This window comes from Lepisosteus oculatus, chromosome 19, assembly GCF_040954835.1.
Source record: "Lepisosteus oculatus isolate fLepOcu1 chromosome 19, fLepOcu1.hap2, whole genome shotgun sequence".
NCBI classification, from domain to species: Eukaryota; Metazoa; Chordata; class Actinopteri; order Semionotiformes; family Lepisosteidae; genus Lepisosteus; species Lepisosteus oculatus.
In genome coordinates, this window is record NC_090714.1 from 7,852,983 (window position 1) to 7,877,130 (window position 24,148).

The 24,148-nt window shown below is 37.4% G+C and overlaps 1 protein-coding gene across 1 annotated transcript in view; it reads right to left on the reverse strand.

Moving 5' to 3' along the window:
- Positions 1 to 23,050, reverse strand: part of hs3st2 (heparan sulfate (glucosamine) 3-O-sulfotransferase 2) — a 47,287-nt gene extending 24,237 nt beyond the window's left edge. Inside the window, exon 1 of the mRNA XM_006637068.3 lies at positions 21,348 to 23,050. Within this exon, the coding sequence (XP_006637131.1) occupies positions 21,348 to 21,898 (551 nt within the window). The 5' untranslated portion in view covers positions 21,899 to 23,050. The remainder of the gene's footprint in view (positions 1 to 21,347) is intronic.
- Between the last annotated feature and the right edge of the window lie 1,098 nt (positions 23,051 to 24,148).

Genomic DNA, 24,148 nt, shown 5'->3' on the forward strand with positions numbered 1-24,148 from the left:
ATTGTAGCCACGGCATGTAATACTGCAGAATCTTTATTTGCATGTGTGTCTACAGTGTATAATAAATCTCTATAATAACTCTAAAAAACTCCACGACACAATTTACAGGACATATTTGTAGTCCTCTAGCTTATTCATGAACTAGGAGACACTCTAATCTCTAATTGAAATTGAAATCTCAAGTGAGTACATCATAGCTTCAAGTCTGACGAAACAAGGCTTTCCTATTCAGGGTAGTGCATACAGAGTTTGAAGATGGATTGAGTTTATGAAAAATGTCTCAGTGTCTTTATGACTTTTACTTTCACGATTTTTATTTTAAGACATTAAAACATGCGTTGTAATGCATTTAAAGAAAAGCATACCTCAAAACAAACCAGCATTGTGCCATTGCATGACTGACTTCACAGTTTTAAGGTGCATGTGCCTGTCATGCACATCTCCAGGGTATACTGTAGGCTTTAATTCTGTTTGTGCCCTAACAAGGACGTAATGAACACTTCACAGTCACCTCTTTCGACTACAAAAAAAAAGGATCTTTTTAAATACAGGCCAGCCGACCTCTAAGTGAGATGTAACTCAGACATTTTAATCCACCCATAGGGCTATGTAATTGAAAAGGAAAAAGAAACTGGATATTTAATTGATGCCTTCTTGATATAATGCTTTAGATATGACAGCCAGCGTTAGAACGGTTAACTATTCCCTATATATCTCTCCCAATGCTCTGAATTATTAATTTGGCTCTAATCTGCCTCCAGGCATCCTGTGGCCTGTACAACTCTTCCGCATTAAAGAAACATACACTTCCTTGCCCGCCGCATGGCTTTGATGTCCAACACGCACGTGAAATGCTGAGTTATGGGTCTGCAAGAGCCACAGATAATCTCCCTGCAAAAAATGAATTCAATCCTTTGCAGTATCATTACAACAGTGTTTTGGTTCAGCAACCACGGAGAATGAACTGCATGCGAAAGCTGTTGAGTAAATGTTTGCTCATGTAGCGCTTTTGTGTACAGAGGATTTTCACAGCTGATCCCTGGCACTTGGCATAGGTATTACACTAAAGCCAATGTAATCCTTTGTGTGTGTGTGTTTGCTTTTGTGCTAGTCCCAATGTGGGGGACAAGCTTACTTTTCCAAAGAAAATTAAAACTGTTTTCATGATATTTGTGTGTGTGTGTGTGTGGGGGGGCTGTACTTCACATGGGAAGGGGGTCCTGCTTTTGTTGAAATTAGTATCTGTTTGGAGTGGAGTCCATTTCTTATGGTTAATTAATTTATTCTGATTTAAGGGGTTCAAGTGAAGAGCTGCATCAAGAGTGTGTTGGCTGCGAAGGAACAAGTAAAGGTTAATTCCACTCTGAAATGTAGAAAGAAGAAACGTAACGTTTTGATTGTTGAGATCATACTGAACAACCCCTGCCCATTATTCAAGAGCATAAAAACAAGGGCAGTCTTATGGACACACACCTACAGATCCTCAGACACTAACCTACACAACGTCTTGATAAACTCCAGAAAAGTGTTCATCAAACATCAGTAAGTTGCACTATTTTGAATAGATTATTTGTTTTAAAAGGGACTCCAACACTCAAACAAAGATAATACTGAGCTCAGACAGCGACTTTCACATATTTACCAGGGATTTTCACATTAATTGAAATATTCAACAGTAAGCTAACCCATTAGAAAGTAAACCATTCCCAGAGGAGCCAGCACTGTTTTTTCTGAAATTCAAATTGGAATTCATTAATCAATAAGAAAACTGCATGGAAGCTGAAGGGACGCAGGGCGTATTTTAGACCTTACATATGAGGAAAGAGACCTGCAATCACCTGCAATAGGTCATGAACAGCCCTGAAATAAACTGTTACTTCAATCTTTAACTAGGACTGAAAAAATCCAATCTTTATTTATTTTATTGTTGCGACCTGCAGGTCTTCAGGACTGCAGTTCTTATGCATCTCTGTTTGAAGTCAGTGAAAGTTCAGCCAGAGGCACAGTGCCTCCAAATTAATTCAGCAAGGTCATTAGATGAGATTGAGGCTGTTGCTGAGAAAAATGTATAATTAATTATGCATTAAAAATGTATGGCTGTCACTAAACATTGGGGTAATCTGTGCTTTTTGTGGGACGTCACTTGTAATTGAACTAAAATCCCTTTTTATCTTGTTTGGTGTTATTTGACACTTCATTTGGTATAGCTGAAGCCTCTTCAAATATTTATTAACAATTAAACTAATAACATTAAATAATATCATGGACTTGACGCAATGAAGCATTGATAACAGTCATATATTGCTCTCTGCCCTTTAGTACAACAGCCAACCATTCTAGAGCATGCAGACGTCTTGTGAGTGTGGTCAGAAGTGTACACCTTAGTGTGTGTGTTTTCAGACTGGGAAACTACACTATTTTACTGCTATGGACTTCCTTACTACCTGTAGATAAGACATTGCCAGGGCTTCACACTTCACTTTAATTGCTCTAGTTTGATGCAGTTTACTGTCTGGGGAGGAGCTGACACAGATTTAGTGCTTTAATTTAATAAAGTCTGCTTGAAATTGCAAAGAAGCCTAAGCAGTAAATGCCTGTAGTTTTAAATTGGTAGAGATTAAAGTGATTTGCAAACAAAACGTCTCATCTTGAGGATTAGACTAAAAATAAAACTTCAACTACCTATCTCTGTGAGATTGAACATATTTTATTTTTTTCCACATTTATTTTCAGTCTCTGTGTTTCATATAGCGTTTACCAGGCTTAACCTTAGTGGAACAAGTAATAGGTTTATTCCATGCTGAAAAAAAAACTTAACCTTAGTGTACTACCAGTACTGTACATACATTTAGACGTTCTAGTACTGAGCTGCAAAACACATTATTTCCTTTTCTACTTTCTTTAAAAAACATTTAAAAATACATATTTAAATTGATTAGATTTAAGATACTGTATGACTGTCTTTTAATCATTATCAAAATGAATAAAACCTTGCCCTGATGAACTGGTAAATTAGGAGTTAACCAAGAACAATCTAAACAGCAACATCATTAGAAGGCATGTCAGCAAAGTCATTAATCAGACCAAATGAGAATTTCAAGTCACTGGCAATGAGAAACTCACAACTTAATTAAAAAGCTGAATCTAAATTCAGCTCTTTAAAAATGTATACGGTGGACCCAGTCATCAATTTGCTTTACTATAGATTTTTTCATACTTGAGGGAAAATTATGTTGCTATAAAAATAAAAATATCTACAGATTTATTGATTTGAATAAAAGTGAGTCAAGCCATTGTGTCATTTCCCAAATATGCAATGCACTGCTTCCATGAAATTGAACAAAGACAAAAGTATCATATGACCCAAGATTTAAATACAGATACCTTTGTCAATAGTGCTGAATTAACACTTAACCCATCTTGAAACTATGCTCTGCTGTTTGCTCTTCCAAACTCATAATACTATAGTAAATTCCATTATCATAACCTTAAAAAAGTGTTTCAATAAGAAAAAAATGAGTAAATCCATATTAGTTATTTCTTTTTAAATTTAATTTATTTTGCATGAGGTGAGGTTGCTACCCGGTCATTTTAAATCTCGCAGAAATTAGTTTCAAACAAGGGAGCATCTAAAATGAACCACGCAGAGGAATACTCACCACAAATGCTCACCCAAGACTATAAAGCAGATGAACTGAGAATGTGCACTGACTTTTCCAATAGAATGAGCAATAGCCGCTCTCTCTTGGAAGGGAATATAATGCCAATGCAGGGCCATGGAATTATTTTTTTTCGTCTTTTGACATACTATGAAGAATTTCTGCTTGTGTGTGATGTCATTCCTGCAAATGTTGAGGTAAAAACCATTCTAAGGTACCAGTAATTACTCAATGGAGCATCATCTCCAGAACACTAATTTTGCACTGAAGCTTGAAGAATGACTTGCATAGAAATCAAAGATGTGCTGCCGCGTGGAAGGCTGGCTTGTTACAGAGCTGCCGCCTGTGTTCTAGCAGCCACTGACAGAGAGACAGCATTCGCCTCAGCGTTCGCCTCGGCTGCTGTGGAATGAGGCTTTGAAAGAGCAGCAGCTGCCTCATCTTCATTCTAGTGGAGGAGTGTTAGTGATGGGCGTGCAGGCATGTCGACCTTTTCAAGCACCTGCATCTCGCAGCACCAATGTGTCTAACATGCTGCTCCCACCAGAACATCAATGAAAAAAAACGCTTCTCAGCTCTTATGCATGGAGGGATGGAGTCTGCCTCTGGAGAACTGCCGCGCTCTCACACTGTAGTTGAAGTTATACCTAGGAGCCTAGAGAACGTTAACCGAGAAGAGACGACTGCCAAATAGGAATCCTATAAATACAGTCCAAGTTGTCCAGTTAACATGCTTTGCAGTTCCTCTCTTAAATCAAGTCTTTGCATTTACTGAAATGGATTAAAATGAGTTTTGCACACAACAATGTGTACTGAAGCTTTATCAAACATTTTTTTCAGAAGTTGCCAAAGAGAATCAAGCTGACAGAGCCTTGTTCTGAATCAAATCAGATAAGTACCATATGAAAATAACCCCATTAGGATATGCCCCCGCAATATGGTCTGTGTTGTTGGGGAACTTCAACTTACTTTTCAGGCTTTCATTGTATTGGTAAAGTAGGTTAGAGGAGTGTACTCTACGTAGTTTGCATTACCTGATAAGTTTTTAATTAAATCTTGCATTTCTCAAGAGGTTGATTAAGCTGTGCATTTCTCTTTGCGATTCTTGTTATTTCTGCTGACATCATTAAATCAAAACAAATATCAGCAGAAATGTATTAATAAGTCACTATCTCCACAACACAACACAGTCTCAATAGCCCATACTGTACATTTCTGGCTATGACTGTATATATTTATAGGCCTTTTCCATGGTATTTCATTGCACACATCAGCTCGTCTTTGTTTGCTAAGGAGCAATTTAACTGGTCCAGCAGCAAAGATACCCTGGTGATCAGATTTTTAACAATTCTGAGCAGTGTGTTTCCCATTTTAACTATGCATCAGAGGTCAAAGCACATTTCTTGCCCAGAAAAAATAAAAATCAGCGGGATACCTAAGAGGTAGCCTTGAAAAAACCTGATGCTCAGCAGTTGCTGTTCAACCTATACTGTGTTTCATGTTACCAATCAATCACAGCTTTCTGAAAACTGAAATATTTGGTTGCCATGTCAGCTTGTCTTAGTGTTGTCCTTGTCTTCTTCCAAAAAAATAAGTTTTTGACAAAGCCAGAATGACTTAGTCCAAAATTGTGAGGTATCAATTTTGTCCTGCTGGACAGCCCTCACTTTAGGAGAATACATTATCAGTTCTCGCCCTCCTTGCAACAATATTTTGAGCAATGTCCACAGATTGGGTGCACTCTCTGTAAAATATATCAGCAACTTCAGATGAAATCTTGATATTAATGGCTGTTATTTCACTCGTGTGAGCCCTTCAAATAAGCACTTATGTAAACCTTTCACAGGTAATACAAATACATTATCTCGTCACAGTGTTTTTTTAGTGCTCAGACAGGAATCTGAGCTCTGTGATGTGACATTCATTTATACTTCATACTTTTGTGAGTGATAAATGGATATCCTTATGCTTCAGCAATCTAACCGCAACAAGATAATTTCCATTAAACCTGTGCATGGATGGCACTTTGTGAAGTACAAGACGACCAATAGAAATAATAAAAATCAGTGATACTAACTGGCAGCTGCTGGCAGCCACAGGGATGACAGATAAAAGGCTTGCATTCACTATACATCTTGTAAAGTGCAAATAAAGAGCTAGACACTGCATACTTATTGTAGTTAGCCACTCCTGTTGGCAAGGAGAAGCATGCTGATTAACACTTGCTTTTTTCAAGGTCTAATAGTCAGATTCAGATTCAGTGCCAGTAGTCAGATTCTGTCCATGTTTTTCAGTTCTGTGGCACAGTGTCATGCAGTATAGAATAACCATCTGGTATAACAAAGCTACAAAAAGCCAAGATGTCCAGACTCTTGATGATGTGTTCTAAGATAGTGTGGTAGCCACTTGAGCAGAACTTTCAAATTGCTTACATTATGAATATGTTGAGACAAGCTGTCGTATCTTCTCTGATCCCTCATTTGTTCTGCATGAAGAATACCAACTGATGCCTTCAAACAGCGGTTTCCTCAATGTAGATGTAACAAAATAAGGAAATCTTTTATCAAACAACTCACCAAATGAGTTCACCATTAAGTATTGGTTTATGGCCCAGTGCAATTAGTGGTTATGTGCAAATAAGGGGTACTGTGCAATTATTAGGGGCTTAGGTTACAAGAGACTTACAGGTTCTGGTAACCTGTGGGATTTGTGAAGGAGTGGTACATAATGACTAATTATATTTAGATTTAGATGTTTTTATGTAATTTTATATTTATTTTTACAAGTAAAGTTTATATATGTATACTGTTCTTATGTTTTTTAAAGTCTGTAAAAAAACAGCTGCTTGGAAGCAAAACAAATTTCTGCAAATTCAGACAATAAAGTATTAACTTATAGTCTATCATTTATAACCAAGAGGGCTACCTACTAGCTTCAGTGAGCGTCATGACTACAAACATGGTTCCATGATTACAGACCTTTTTAATAGAAAACAGAATGTCATTCCACTAATAAGAAAAGGAGCCTGATTTCAGAGCATTCCAGCTTGAGGCCTTAACTCAGTTTAGCCATTGCCTTTTGTTTCCAGCCTGCTGTGGTCACAAGATCTATGAAGTGCTTCTGCTGGTTCTCCCTGTCTGCTGTCCAAAGAGCAAATGTCTCTCTTGGGCTACTTAAAAAAAGAATTAAAAAGATGCATTGTGTGTAAGCTTGAAATGGTCCAAATTAAATAGTGACTGTGCCTGAATTTTGACAAAAGTGGTCACTTGGCAGCATTTACAATATCACAATGTAGTGCTTAGTGGTTGTATTTAACTATTAAACCTTGATTATATGAGGCATTTTGGAGCAAAATATACCATTTTGATATCCATACAGTACTGTCTCTTCATGGGGACATAACTGGAAAACTGTCAATAGTCATAAACACTGACGGAATCACTCAGAGTAGGGGAAAATAATGAGCTCTCACAAACTGGGTGACCTTCTCATGATGTAGTCTTTTCTTATTGTCTAATGAGTACTTTAACACCTTAAACACCAGGAACCACTATAAGGTAGAAAAGCTCTGCTCTAAATTGCACCACCTTGCCTCACACATTGTCATTTATATTGTGCAGAGGTGATTTTGTAACAGTAGCAGAATGTGGGCTGTGGAGGAACTGAAGCAAGCCAAATAAAGAGTTAATGGAATGGAAATTATTTACAAATTCTCTTAATGCAGACAGCAGATATCTTTTTTTTTTTCATTTATTCTCATACTAATGGGCTTAGTGTTAAGCCTGTTAATATCAAAATGCTTCACAGCATTTCCAAGAGCTCGATGCTTGATTTTCAGTGATCTCTGCCAAGCAGGTTCAGGCACTTTTTATAGTTTACTTTACAGAAAGGTATTTCTGGTCTTCTGCCTCTCACTGTTATTGATTATCTTCCTTCTGGTGGGGGGGAGGGGTGGGGTGCTGCAAAGTCTACCTACAGTACTGTATGCGGATTTGTTGTTTTTTTTCTGCTGGTTGAGTAGTTCCCGCTGCCTAGGAGCCTGATGGAGCCACATTACTTTTTTTCAAAGAGCAGAAGAAGGGTCAGGGTTCACTAGTCTATGCCAATGTGACTCTCTATTTTGTGAACTGTGTTACTGAGCAAAGTTCTGTATTGAGATATGTCTGAAAAAGTCTTTAAATTGTGCGTGGTTTAGGCAGAACTACTACTAGAAAGGGAAGTTTGCTGATACATGCTTCATGTTTTTGAAATGGTGTCAATCCATGTTTCCAAATACCAATCTGCAGAGGAACTTTATTTAATGCATGCTAATAATTATATTCTCTAATAATCACATATGTTAAAAGACAGCTTAAAGAACTAAGTTTTTTTTATATCTCAGCACATTCTCATTATTTATGTTGCTTTCATAGACATTTTCTCTTTTGGTCAAAAATGTACATTTACTGTATCTGGCAATTTAAATGCAAAATGAAAAAGGTACTGTAGATCTCTAACAATTGTATTTGCCTAGAAAGATTGTTTTGAATTTTTTCTACAATTGAAATTACATCAAAACCAATTAATCAAAAGCACCATTCTGACAAAGCATTAAAACCAGCTATTTACTCTGAATAACCTTGAACAGCAAAGTGTTGATTGAGCATAAGAGCCTCATATTGAGTTTTTGAGTTTAAAAATCCTTGAATACCCTAAGGATGTATGGAAATAGATGGCAGGGTATGATTTCTGTAGTTTGCTGTTCATGTATGGTTTTCATGTTATAATGTTTCTAATATAGTTGGAGAAAATATCTACCACAAAGACTCATTTTGCTATTGATTTCCAGCAGTATTTAGCTGACTCAGAATATGGCTAATTTGAAGATAAGAATGGCTGAAAGGGAAATGCTTAATTTTAGGCCTATAAAAACAAGTATTCAAGATTTAAATAATTAAATCTGCAGTTAACTGACTAGAGCATGTGACACCAAACAGGTAATATCTGCTTTCATATTCTGCTTCAAAAATACATTAACCTCTGCTTTTTACTGAAGCCACATCATATAAATATAAATTATATTACTATATATATCCAAATAAATGTGCTGAAAAAAAAAAAGTACATGTTCAAGCAGAGGCAAGGAATCTTTTGTGTTGAAATCAACAATTTTCATAAACGTATTTTAGTTACTGCAAATCTTTGCTAAGGAGATGCTAAAAATCCAACTGTGATACAGACTTTGGATAAGCAAAGAAAATGTTAAGTGCTGACATTTGTTGATTTAACATTACAAAACATAGAAAGAATTTACCATTGATCTGTTTTTTAGTTAATTATTTTGCTAACAATGGTTAAACCATGGTTTGTACTGCTATCTCATATAGTACATACAGTAGCACACAAAAGCCAACACTTGAAGTAAAGCATGAAAGTACCTGAGTAAGACCATCTTTTCATGTATTAATACATATGACCATAATAGGTGAACTGCATGATTTTCTCTTAGTAATAAGTAAATTCCTTTATTTTGTTTTATGAAATTAAAAAATAAAGAGGGTCGTGCTTTTACATTACTGATGGAGGGGCTGCTTTGTCACTCACATGAGTTTTTAAAGTTCAGCCCACATATACAGAAGGTTTGCACAACACAATGAAGTCCTAACACAGTTAGATAGGTCTATAAATGTAAATTGTGAGAAAACTGCAAATTGTACATTGGTGTACCGCCAAGAGTAGAAAAGTGCAGTATTCACTAGTGTCGGGCTTTTCTTACACAACAAAACGTAATAAGTACCGCTGTAAAACTCTCGGTGACATTGAACAATTTCCAATAGTGCTCTTCCCATTTTCCATAAATGGCTATTGTGTCATTCCTCAGACAAAACTGGATAGAGATAACATAGCAGGGTATTGCTAGGAAATTGGAAATAAATTACTTTTAGATTAATTAAAGCAATAGGGAAAAGACAAACACACCCCGTCCCCTAGGTGTATACAGTAATTCAAAATTTTTTGTTGAAATATGTCAGTCAAAGAAGTTAATTAGTGTAGACTACATAGGAAACATCTGTATTTGACACAACACTAATATTATTTCCTGTAATTATTGTTTGCTTTCTAGTTAATTAAAACTACAAAAATGTGTCATAGTTTTAATTCCTATTGTCAGAGTTCTGCATGAGTGGTGGCCTTGATAACTGGAAGTGCTCCATGCATTTATGCTTCAGGATGAACCCATAATTGTTCAGATAAGCACACGTTTACTATGAATTGAAGTAATCTTTGAGAATGGGATTGAAACTATTACCGGAAAATGAAAGCAAATTTTACTCTTAAAGTAACCCAGTCCCTTTCATTACTCAGAAAATAAAATGAGTCATATAAGAAGAAATAGGAGTATTGGCCTTGCATTAGCACCTTCTGCAGCAGGGAAGATAATTACCAGATAATCGTGTCCTAGTTAAGCCCCCTGATCCACACTTAGCTCATCACTGTCAATTATCTAGCAGGTAATGCCTGATGCATTTGGTGTGGAAGCTTAAGTGAATGTTGAACTACTTCTATACATTTTAAATAGTTTCTTAAGTACTTTATAATGAATCCAACTCTAAAGAGAATTCATTTTTAAAGCATCATGCTTACAGATAGTGACTGTTCCCATCCTATGAAAGGAAGTCATCAGACTTTAGTGGTTGCCAGGAAACAAGACTTACAGAGCACTGGCCTTGCTATTCCACCTTAAGATCATGTTACACTTCAATCAATGAAAACTGAAAGCCTGACTACTTAAACAATTTGAAGCCTTTCTAGATGGCATGCCTTAGTAGTCTTCTGAGCAAATGCCATGAAAGCACAAAGGTGAGTAGGGAAAAAATAAACATCAGACAATAGAAAGACACATATATCGTACAGTATCTCACCCAGGAAAGGGCAACCATTGTCCTTTCTCCCTCCACAAAAATAAAAAAAAATTGCATGATGAAATTCGAGGCCAAAGTGTTTATGTATTTATCCAAACGTCCCATACAGTACTTGTTCAAAAGTTTATCAAGGACGATAACGTAAGACTCAGAATCCATCAGCATTCTTGTAGAAATCCTTGCAAAGTTTGTATACAGTAGAAATTAATATAAATAAATAAGGGGTTAAAATGTAAATCAACATGGAGTGACAAATTGTGTATGTGCATACACTATGAGCTGTTTAACTACACAGATTAAGCTTATACCCAGACCCTAATTACACACAAATTTCATTGCAGTCAGCTGTCCTGAAGCTGAACTTTTCTAAAGGACAGAGGATAGAAGGAAACCATATCCAATACACTGTATTACCGCTACTCTATTAAAAGTTCAAATTGTTTAACTCCTGACATACAGTATCTGGGTTTAATAAAAAAAGTATACAATTTAATCATTTAAAACTTAAAGCTTAAAAATAAAGCTCCGTAACTTTTACTGCACAGTCACAAATGTTTGCATTTTTCTCCACCATACATTTAAATCATTATTTCTAAGTTTTATTGTAACATAAACTCTGTAGTCCTAAACTTAGATCAACACCCACAATTTACTTCTGTTTTAATGTGGCAAGAAATCTACTCTGATCAGAATAACTGAACCTCAAGGATAACTCAACATAATGAGCATCAACTTTTTCTGCTGGTTTCTGTGGATGCAGTAAGTTATTCCACTTTTCTCTTACACGTCCAAACAGCAGTGGCTTGTTAACAGGAGAAAATTATCTTTACTATTCCATAAGAGTTGCATGTCTGTGTCTAACAACCTTTTATTCATCCATTTTATAAAAGCTACTTCCAGTTCAGGGTCACGGTTGAGCCAGAGCCCATCTTGGCAAGCAATGGGCACAAGGTAGGGTACACTCTGGACACCAGTCCATCACAGGGCAGACAGATACAGACTTGCACACACTCCCCCCAAGGGCTAATTTTCCCACACGCTAATTAACCTACCAGTGTATTTTTAGACTGGGAGATGGGAGAAAGCTGGAGCACCTGGAGGTCACCTTCTGTACATGAACATGGTGAGAACATTCAAACAATAGGCAGATAGCACTCTAGGTCCACAATTCAATTGCACCCTGGGTCCCAACAGTGTGACGTAGCAATGCTAAACACTGTGCCACCATCCTGCCCTCTTACAAACTTTCTACTATGAAAATCTTCAGTTTCAGAAAAGCACCCATCACTTATTCAGCTATGATGGCCTCTAGTGTCTGCTTGAAATAGTGTTCACGTTATCAGCTGTTTGAGTCCACAGTATTAGATCATTCAGCACCTCAAGTAAATTGTAAAGGGAAAAACAGATTTGTGAGATGCAGTATACATTGCGTCTTTACTATTTCATAGCAATACATTTTTTTCTTGGTACCCATAAAACAATATTGGTTTAATTTCAAACATTTAAAAAATACACATCTGTTGGTTTTTATCTGCGCTATTTATTATTCATATGAAGCTCTATTCCACTAGTCATTTTTGCTGCATAAAAGTCTGTTTGCAAAGAGCAAGAAATAACGAGGACACATTACAAGCCTGACTTAGTAAAAAGCCATCAGTGTCTAAGTCTAGAATGCAAATTCAGTGCTTCTGAAATGTGGATAAAAATGTAAAAATGCCTGTAATTTAGTCGTAGATACCAAACATGAAACACTGCCTTCTTTCTGAATTCATATGCACTGTATAGAAATCCATACTGTATTTATTGAATTCTGTAATGCTGTGCAAAGAGTTGAAGAATGTATTGTATCTCCATGACTGATAAGAACAATAATTTATACAGAAAATTACAATAAAAAATGTGACATAAGTCTGAGGTCCATTCTTAATTAAAGGAAATGGAGAATTGGAAAGGGTTGCAACTCTCAACAAAGCACAAAAATGAAATAAAGTGAAAACTACCTTTTTAACAAGCTTATTCTAAGTAATTAGACAAAATTGAAAATGCTTTTTGTTTTACCAATTAGACATAGCATAGAATACTATCCCTTGAAATAAAGAGACCTCAACGTCAGGTATGCCCTGTGAGGTGAGTAAATAAGGTGTATTTTGAAGAACGACCCTCCATTTTCTGACTCTTCAGTTGCAGATAACTGTTCAAGACCCAGACTTCGCTTTCAGTCTCAATCAAAAGTACTTGCATGACCCATGATTTTGATGGAAGGAGTCTGGAAAACATCGCACAGTTTTTGCCGCTGTTAGGATCCATAGGTCATTGTTGTGAATTCTCTCTACAGAAAGATTTGACAGCTTTGACAAGGAGACGGTGAAGTGGGTGGAAATTTGTTCCTGTTTTAGTGCTTCTAGTGCATCAGATCTAAGAGCCTTTCCACAAAAACAGATAACAGTGATTTCTTTCTGTGGCTACATTATTCTTCTTTCTTCAGAGTTGCGCTACACCTCATATACAAATCTATCATATCTAACACAATATGACTCTTAATATAACAAGTCAGATTTAATAGTTACAAATGAGCCATCGGTACGATCAAGTTTAAAGTTTCTCAATAAATTGAGATGGGTTGATAGGCTGTGGGTTAAAATGCAATGTGAGATCATGTCATATTTCAGTTGCCAATATGATGGAGTTCTTAAACGACTATGTACTGTAACTTGTATTCTAATATCCCATGGGATATTTATGATTTATTATCCAAATAGCCCTTTCCTCTTCATTTGTTATTTTTTTTATTTTATTATTTTTTTCATTAGACATTTCCAAGGATGATGAATGTCGTAGTTCAGTAATGCTTATATAGCTGATTTCTTTTTACTTGCACAAAAACACCCAAGTGCAGCTGGCTTCTCATTCAGAAAATACAAAGTTAATGATTGCAGAAAAAGAATCTGACTTGTACACAAGTTGCCTGCCTTGCATTTTCTACTTCCCAGTGTTGGGAGGTGGGTCCCCACTGTAACATCTTTCTGGGGTGGGGGTAATAGTCCACTCAATCCATTTGTAATGCACTTTTGTTTAATTTTTACTTTCCATCTTGCATCAAACACAACATCTGAAACAAACATCATCAACAATGTCTCTTCCATCACGAATTGCAAGTCGTTTTGTGTTTTTATTATATACTGTATATCACATACTGTATTTATTATGTAACTTTACAGACAATATTCAAATTAGAATTGTTTTCAGCCTATATATTTATGGTTAACAGGCAAAGCAGCTTCTGTGCTTGGCATGCTGCCATATTCAGAGATACCACTGGGAACTGTTTTTGTAACTAATGGGATAATCCTATTCCAGATGCACATGGCTATTTTGGAAGTAGAAAAGACCACTAATAACGTCTGCAATGTACTGGGCTCTTACAATAAAGGTGCAGAATGTTCCGTGTTCTTCGGGAAGACAAACCATTCTCATGTCCTTCAGAGTCATCCCTTCGGAAGGTACTATACTGATGGAAAAGCTTATGTACTTTCACAAAAAGTTGTCAATTTGTTTTAAGCCCTCTGACCAGCAATACAGCTTGTGCAGTGAGGCATTGCAACTTGCCAATCACACGACAGCTCGATAGTTACACTTTTACCCAGTGAGGTCCAGGTGGCAATGCCCTATCAGGTCACCTTTAAAAAGGCCTTAATTCAAAGATTAGGTCACTGCAAGAAAAAGGCCACACTTAGTCCCTTTTCTGTGCATTCCATAATGCCTTGAATGTCACCAGAAGCAAGGGAGAGGGCCACTGGCATGCTGCAGACAGGCATGTCATGTGCCAGTATAGCCAGACACTATGGAATAAGTCACTCCACTGAGTCCCAACTGCAGAGAAGGTTTCAGCAGACTGGCAAAATAGATGACCGTCCAAGATCCGGTCGCCCTCGAGTGATCACACCAGAGCAGGACCGACACATCAGACTGGTCCATCTGAAAGATCGTTTCAGATCTGCCACCCGTGCTGCTGCTGAAACTGATGGCAGACACAATGCCCGCATCAGTGACAGGACAGTGTGGCTCCATTCTGCTGGCCTTAGAGCCAGGCGACCTGTCAGAGGCCCTCTGCTCACACCTCCTAAACGTCACACCCGACTGGCTTGGGCCAGACAAAGGCTGAGATGGACTCGTCAGCGGTGACATCAGGTCCTCTTCACGCATGAGTCACTCTTCATCTTGTTCCATGCACATGGGAGGGCCAGAGCAGTTGCGTTTCTTTTTTCCATCAGTACAGTATATTTATAAGATACTTTGAATTCTACCCATTGTATTTTGCCACAAAGAAAAAAACAATACAAAGAAATGACAGACTGGGCAGTGGACTGACTTGCTTTTGTCAGTTATGTTTTTAAAACAAAACATCAACAACTGAAAAAGGTCAAATTTCGCATGTTCCACTTCTCAGACGAAAGGAAAGCCAAAAGCCACCTACTTTTTTCACAAAAACGTGAAAGGCTTAGGGGTCACTTACTACAATTAAGTTGTCTCCTAAGCAGAGTTTAGCAGCTGCAAATATACTTGAAAACATGACTGGTACCAAAGAACTATGTGCATAAATAAGTCCTAAATTGTTCCACTGATTGCTCTCCTTTCATATTCTTTTATTGACATACCAGGCCTGGCCTGGTAAAGAATCACACAGGAGTTTACCAGTTTACCAAATAAAACAATACACTAGCCAGTACTCACAGAGGAGTAGAAGCCAGATTCCACAAAATGTTGAATCGTCATGCTACAAGATGTACTACCTTCAGGCTCAATCAAGGTTTTATCATGTAGGCATGTAATAAAACTGTGTTACTTACTGTATTGCACTGTATGTGTCAATATCAGAACCACACAGCTGCGTGTGCTGTATTTTATGCATGCTTGATTTGTGATGATAAAAGTGAATTCCTTTCTATAACATGGAGATAGACCTCAGTACTGTAAATAACATCAATAATGGATATTACCACACACACCAGGAGCTCCTGTTGAGAGAAGATCCCGGTGATGCTGACTGACCAACCTACCAGAATGAGAATACAGGTGCATTCCTGTGTAAGTCTCTAGTCTCATGACTGTTGTAGGTTCATGTTCCTGCTGCAGACATTGATGTTCTGCCGTACTCTTGACAGAGGTACTTTACCCTAATTGCTCCAGTTGTATAAATAGGGACCAGCAGTTCTGGGAAGTACTCCTTGGATCTGTGTCCCATCATGGGGGGACATCACAGGTTCTCTAGTCCTCTGAATGCTACAGAAACCAGGATGAGGACTGGATCAATGAGTTGCTGTGGCTTTGAGTGGGAAATTAACTGGATTTAAAACACACCTTGTGTCAACAGGGTTAGTAGCACAAAAGTAGCTTAACATGAACTAAAAATAAAAAGAAGACAATACACTGAATAATGTTTCTGTACTGTACATCCTGCCTGGTGTACATCCCTTAAATATCTGCATAAAATCTCTGCAGTGAAAGAATCTGAAATGTAAGTTCATATTTTTCTTTATAAAAGAAGGCATTTACATGTTTACTCCAAATCACCTCCAACTGTGGGTAGAAAAATTCCTTCATTGGACAAAATATTAGGAACCCTCATCACAACATGTCTGCCCTCCACAAGTGGTAAAAACAGGTAACAATTGTGACCTGTATTCAACAAGGCACTGAAATATTTAAAAACAGTAATTTCATATTCTTCAACTGAGGCTATGATAATTGTATGTCATTGCTAAAAAACAAATTTCTTCTGGCTTTCCGCAGGATTGGGATGTTGAGATTGTCATGGCTAGGGGAGTTGACAGGAGTGTCTCTCAAGCGCCTAAAGACAAACAGGTTTTGTCTATTACAGAGAATCAAGTAATTCCACTGGGATCTTAATATTTTGGACTGGGGCTATACCTGAGCACTACAGAAAATGAAACAAGGTTTGTTTATTATCATTTCTTCAAGTAGAAAGATGGAAGTAAAAACTATATAATTTTAGACATGCATAGAAGTCACATTAGGTTTAACCTGTTTTCAGTCCGGTTAGGCTACACAGATGAAGGGCTACACTTTAATCCAACACTAGTCTGCAGAATTTAATGGGCTTTCACCCTTATTACCGAGATTAAAATAAAGTATATAATAAAACACTCTTACAAAAGTAATTAAAAAAGTTCATTTGGCAGTTTTGATTTAATCTCCCAAATAATCTTTCTCATTACTAGTAGGGCTTTGCTGCATTTTTCATTCTTTATAACACTTCTCACAAGATGTCAATAGCTAAGAGGAATAAAATCACTTTCAGAAAGGATTAGGGAAGAACTGGAACTGGTTCAGCCTTTTCAGTTGCATTTTCACTGCATTAACATGTGCAAGTCTCGAGACGTAAATACCTCAGTTCAAGTACTGTACATACAGCATACTGCAGATGGATGTCTGCACATGCAAATATGTGAAGTCTGTGTTTGTTATTTTCGCTCCTCTTTAAATAATTTGATAAAAAAATTGTGAGTCTTGTTTAAATTATTTGTTTATTTTTTTCTGTGCATTCACGAATACCAAGCCTTATGAGATCTGTGAAACTCAGTGACAAATATGAAGGATTTCAGTCAGGCTACAGCCCTTCCAAAACACTTTTTGGTCTGAAAAAAGTTTCTGAATGAGATGTTAAAAAGCAGCTCAAGCTGCACTTGGGTTATCATTTTCTACCATTTTCTAGGGCCATGTTAACACACAGGTTCATTCTGGTAGTAGATAAGATTTCTGATTCATTTACCACATCAATTCACTAGACTGTTCACGGCCAAAGTGTCACTGAAATATGTTTGCTGAAACTCTTTTTCATAAAGGTCGTAAAATTCCTAAAGAAACTACAGTATGATATGAGAATCTGTTGTCTTAGTTTTAACTGACATTACACCTTTTTCTATTTCTATTCTTTTGGCTTAAAAAAACAGTTTATTGAATCAATAGGCACTTTTCTCTAAAGTGAATTACAGAGATTATGAATTAGGCACAAACTCTGCTGTAGAGTCACTGACATCAGGATCTTGGGTCTACTCTCTTCCAAAAAGAAAAAGAACATGGCAAACCAATAATTCAGTTTATTATTGGGTTTGAAACAAAGGCCATTTTATAACACGTCCTTTACCTTAATCAATGGACTACCTAACCTTTACATTTGTTCTCTAATTGTGGGGAAATCTTATAACCAACTAAACATCCTCTTTAAAAATCTTAATTTGATTTTCAAAGGTAAACTGTAAAGAGTGTACAGTACATACAAATAAAACACATCAGCACTAATTCTAACCCTAATTAAATAAATACAATATCCAATACTAATATTAAATAAAATAAGCTTCTTGATTGTAACAGCAGATATAGTACACAAGAATTTAGATACATTTCTATATTTCCTCTCTATCACACTTTCACCCTCCCTCCTTCTGCCCACCTTTGTTTGTTTTTCTCTTTGCTTTTCATTTTGTTTTACTGAAGCAATGTCCATGCAGTCATCTCTGTCTATTCAAGTGAATATTAATCAGCAGGGTGGTACAGTTTGGTGCACTCTGAGGATGAAGTAGAACAAAAAAACAAACGAGTTTTCTGATGAAGAGTATCCTACTGAGTTAAAATAAAACAAGATGGAAAACACTTGTTAATGCCACAATGGGGGCATCTTCTTTCCAGTGTTAAGGCATTGAATCAAGTCTTCGCTAGAGCTCATCTGTGTTCTAGCACTTAACCTTGATTATAGCACTACGTTCTTCCCTGATTGCGAAAGGCTCTGCTAGTGATTCAAAGACACAGACTTCTTTTGAAGTGCAACCATCGGGCCACAGAAACACAAACAAAACTGAGGGCCAGCAGGTGTGATTTAATTCTGCTAAGAGTCCCCCCTTTTGGATGTGCAAAACAGCCTCTTGGTAATATCCAGCCCAGGCTGTAAGGTAGTTAAAATAGTGCTTCTATGATCAATCAAGATAGTCCTGAAACTCTTGGATTAATTTGCCTCTCAGGCCATCAGAAGGAGAGTCTGATCATTAGCTGACTGCTCTGATCAATATTTTCCGTGTTTCTGATGGTGATGTTCTAGATATTTGAGGTCGATGTGCCCAGTCAGAGCTGCTAACATTTTCCTGCACCATTTTTCCAACAGTTAGGTGCAAATGGAGAAACTGTGCCGTAACCTCTTCTTCACAGAGTTTGTTTCTGGAGGCAGGGTAATGTTGCAAATCGCAACAATGCACTCAGTCTTTTCCTTTAGATTGGTGTAGACTATATGACTTAAGTGGTATAAAATAAACCTTGTTATGTGAAGTACTAAACTGTACGGGGGCATGTTGTATAGATTGCAGGAATGCACTGATTTACTACTGTGTTTGCAGACACACATTAAAAATATTTCTTGGAAAATCTATTTATTCTCCCATAAAAATTGCATGTGAAGTAAATAATGTGCCAATTGTTGGTTTGTCCACAGTGATAAAACTCAAAATTGTCTTCATTTTCTACTGCATAGAAATAACTTATTAAGATCAATGATCATTTCCATCCCTTAGTTTTAAGGCATTCATGGATCTGTTAAATTATCAAGTACTGATGGTATTGAATTGTGTGCACTTGTTTTAACTGTCAATATAATTTAGTGTGTTTGATTCAGTTTGGGGAGTTTCCAAAATGTCCATCCGGGAGGACCAACGAACATGACGATCTTGTTTTCTTAATTCAGAAGAATATCTTTTTTATTTACTGTTTGCAGAGGAAGCCACCTCAGTCATCTGCTGAAGCTGTATGTTTTGGAACCTACAAGTATTTATTTTCAAGCCCTGGGTTTTATAAAACACAGGCGCAGATCAAAAGAATGAAAATGGCTTAGCTGGTTAGAAAATGTATAAAGTAGGACAGAATGTTTGCCAAGCTATTCTTGCATCCAGGTGTGGAATCAAACAGAATTAGTTTCCTGTCATTTTTGCATATAAATGTCTTTCTAACCTTAATCTAGCAGACACATCCCGGCTGAATTCATTACGCTGTTGTGTATGATTTAGAGTGGTCTGCTTCAGAGTAAAACGGGCTTTAAAAACATCTCTTCTGATTACTCTTACTGTAAAACAAGAAAGACACCGAAATCTAAATTTACCAAGGTATTAACTGTTCTTAAAATAACAAGGAAACAATAATAAGTCACATCCAATTTCCAGTGTAGAATTATTATAGTTATTAATAGTAATTTTCAAAGATATGCTCAGTTTTTTTTCCCGTTTAAATCAAACTTAACCAGCAAGCTCAGTAAAGTTACCCAATTGCAAATACGTGGACTTGTTTTTTAATGATTAAACTTCAAGATCAGTTATAAAATGGTATTTAGATTCTTAAAGTACACTCAGGGTAGCTTGTAGTGTACTGTATGTTCTTAAGAAAGACCTTAATTAAAGAGAAAAACAAAATAAGACCATTGCAATTGCATCTGTAGTGAATCTGAAGATACAGTGCTGTATGTTATTTCTTTTCACTTTCACTGTAGAATTACACATGGTGCCATTACGTTTCCAAATACCATTGTAAGCATGCTGTACTATTAGCAATTTTATTGTAGTGCCTGTTTGTGTTAAGCATATCTAGTTTTACCACGTAATAGCAACATGATTAGGGTGACTACTGCATACAACAGTATGGCCTGCTGTAGACCAGTTCTTGCCGAAAGAACCAAACGTTCCAATTCGCTCTACAAGAAAGCTGTGTGATGCAATTCTGAGAAAACTGTTTTCCCATTTACCGTTCCTTAACCCGATGATGATGCCGTTCCACACTGATAGATTGTTTAATCTCAACCTGCATCATACATCATTTGCTGATTACACGGAAAGGGTAATATGCGGTCAATAAATGAGAAAAATGAGACTTGAAGCTTTTCAAATTGTTTGCATTAACTCGTTCCATCATCGCTTATTTACGCTGCATACCAAAAACGCAAATGCGTTTTTATGCACGACACACGCTGAAAACCAGGAAACCCGAGAGCCCTTTGGCTATTGGTAATACAGGTCTGACATGAACAATTGACCCTTATTTCTTTCTTTCTGTCAGTTTCATAACCAGATGATTTTTGTAATGCTACAGCTGTACAGTACCAACAAAGCGTATTAGGAACATTTAATCATCATCATAATCATTATTATTATGCAGAATATTAAGCTACAGAGGGTATTCCAATACTTATGTGGATCCCATACAGACTGTATACTGTAGATAATCACTCGCATTTTCTGTGAAGACCCATTCATACTGTACTGTATAAACTCGCAAACCAAACTTGAACACAAAATGTATTACATACAGAATATATATATATTAATTCGCAGGTTAATTACTAACAATACGGCATACGGTATATATTTATATATTTCTCCTATAGGTCTAGAAGGATTTCTAATTTAAAAAAGTCTGACAAACCCTTAAACGATGTATCCTTTCGTATAGTTTCGGGGCTTACAGAATTTGGGGAACGATTCCTTAGGATGCTGATAGCTTCACGTATTGTAAAACCTTAAACGAAATTATAGGCCTGTTGTATTACCAAGATTGTTTATCTGTTAGTATTGGATTAGTTTTGTTGGCCTTCTAATTTATGGTTTATGTGCTTAAAAGAAAAAACACGTGTTATGAACTAAAAAAAATGCGCTTTTTTATTTGCAAGAGAACATTTGCAAGCCGGTATGTGGTGCCACATTGAAAACAACATCAGTGCGCAAAGACGTTGCCTTACCTGTACCAGTCTAAACCTCTGTCATAGTTTCTATCGAAGAAATGCGGCTCCGTGCCAACTGCTCGCACATCTGGGTGCACCCTAATGAACTCGAGTACAGCCCTGGTTCCACCTTTTTTAACGCCGACAATGATCGCATTCGGCAATTTCTTGTTTCCAAATTTCGGGGTGCCAGAATTATTCGACCTCCGCTCTGCCGTGCCGAAACTCCGCGGAGTACTGAGGAAGGCTGCAAAGTTTTTGCTTTGGTTATGAACTGGGCTTGTTCCCTGGCGAGTCAAACCCAAATTCGAGGTCGCATCCCGGATCGCCTTGGAGTCTACCGGCAAAGTGCAATAGTGGGATTTTTGCAGAAGTTTTTTGCTCCCTACATTTTGGGATAGGAGGCACCTGTGCTCTTCATAACGCTGGCTTTGCATGATGGTATCAGAACAGAATATGAGACTGTAGCATAAATAAGTAAACGACAAGGAAAGCGTGAATATAAAAAGAAATCTTCTGGTTAACCTATTTGAAGATGGCACGAGTCGGCTGGTGAACCTATATGCCATGTCTCCATGGATTAAGACGTTGCATGTTTTTGCTTTTGGATCTTTCCTGGGCTCCTACGTTTTTCTGGGACATCTGTAGGATCAAGCAGTATTCCAAAAAACGCTTATGTTGAAAGATCCAGAAGTACCAAGGCGGTATACAGGAGTCGGGCAATTTAATCTAGCCGTGATAAAGTGACAGAATTCTTCCGTAACGGACCGGTGTGAGGTCTCGAAGTGGCCGGTTTGCCACACGGCGCCACCTGCCAAGGCATTTCGTGTCTGTGAGATCAAGCAATTTCTCCTTAAGTTAGGTAAAATGACAATACATGACAATCTGAGATTTGTACATTACGCAGCAACCGAGTCACTCAAAGCCACTCGAAATCCTGTATCAATTCTGTGCAGTCCAGCGATATTCTTGTACTTCCTTGGTTCATTCAGTTCACGGACATCCCCTTATAGATTTTCATAAAATAATTATCCTTTTGGGAAACTTCAGAAATCCACTTTTTAAGTTCACGACGATTTATTACTGCTTCTTTGTTATACGCATTTAAACCAATGTGGTGTAATGCGCACTCCTTCCTTCTCAATCTGAGTGCTTTTGCAAGATTTCAGAGCTTAAAGGCCGTGCATTTCAGCTTCTGCTCCCTCAAAGTTCCCAAGAATGCCTTTGCAGCAGCGAAGAGCTGATGATAAATATTTAAAGGCGCTATCTGACGTCAGTTCTCAGCCTCCTGAATGCGTTATTTAATAAAAAGGAATACCCAGAGCTTCTCACATTCAAATACTAACTCCGGCAACATTAGATACCTTGGTAGCTTTGGGTGCTGTTCCTTTTTTTACATTGCTAGTTTCACACGTACAGTATACGAAAAAAAAACACTATTCCACCCTCGTCCTCGTTTGCCTCTCCAGCTAGCCTATGGCATACACCTTGATATACTGTACTACAGCGTTTTGTACAGTATGTCGAAGATTTAAACACTTCTGTTCGTATGTACGCATGTATCGATCCAAATGTGAGCGATGAACGAATCATTTGTACTTACAAGATAGACTTGCTAAAAACACATCGCATCTTCATAATGCGCTTTAATGCCTCTTCGTTGTTAATCACAAGTCACAAGACCAGGAGATATGACATCGTTACTTTAAAAGAAGACACAAGCGGAGGATAAATCTGTAGAAATCAGTAATTAAAAGCTAAGCTCATACTGGAAATGTATATCTTGTAGTCCTTACTTGCATAGCCTGTAGGGAGATGATGTTTGGAATTGTCTTGCTACTTTGCTGCAGTGAGAGATCCAACTTTGGCTTTCGTGTAATTTTGAGCACCTTTAAAAGACACACGTGCGCGTTCCGTGCATTTCAAAGTATGTGCGTAAAATTTGGGGTATAAAGAAATAAAATATTGTAATGTAGTCATAGTTTACATAATCAGAACCAGCATAAGCGCAGCACAGTGCAAAAGGCGCGTTAATCCTGGGATATATATTTGGTGAATATAAAACTGGAATCTTATTAAATCTGGGACCAGCTCCTTATTAACGTTGCCACTAAGACTGATATAGTGATACACTGTGGGTTTGAATTTACCTTATCTGATTTTTAACCATTATTAGACTCCCTCTAGCGTCGCGAAAAAATATTGTAATCTGAAGCACAGTTTCAACTGGCTCAAGGTACTTTAAACACAGGAGCATAATCGTAACTGGTAATCTAACACAGGGTGATTTCAGGCTGCCTATGTTGCAACCCGGTGTAAGAAGGATTGAGTTTGTACTTGAGGGGGCGACGTAGTGGAGTGAAAGACGTCAGTATTGCTGCCTCACACGTGGTCTTTTCCTTACATGGTATCTTCCTGTTTATTTGGATTTTCTCGAGATGCTTCAGGTTCAGCGCTAACTCCTTTTCCAGAAAGACAACAACTGCAAAGTCATTCAGTGATTTTTAAGTGGAGCAGCCTGCAAGTGATCTAGAAGATGGAATGGATAAAAGGGTGGAATGAGAATGAGCCTCACAGCTCTTGGGTCCTGGGTTCGATTCTGGATTGTGTCACCTTCTGTGTGGAGTGTAAATGTTCTCTTCATGTTTGTGTGGTTTTCCTTAGGTGCTCAGATTCCCCCTCCCCTTTCAGAGACTAGCTGACTAGGTGAAATCATTTCTCAAAATTGTGTGTGTGTGCCCTGTGTGGACAGGAATCCTGTCCATACTGTAGTCTGGGATGCCATAGCCCTTATCAGAAATAAGAGGGTTTCTAATAAT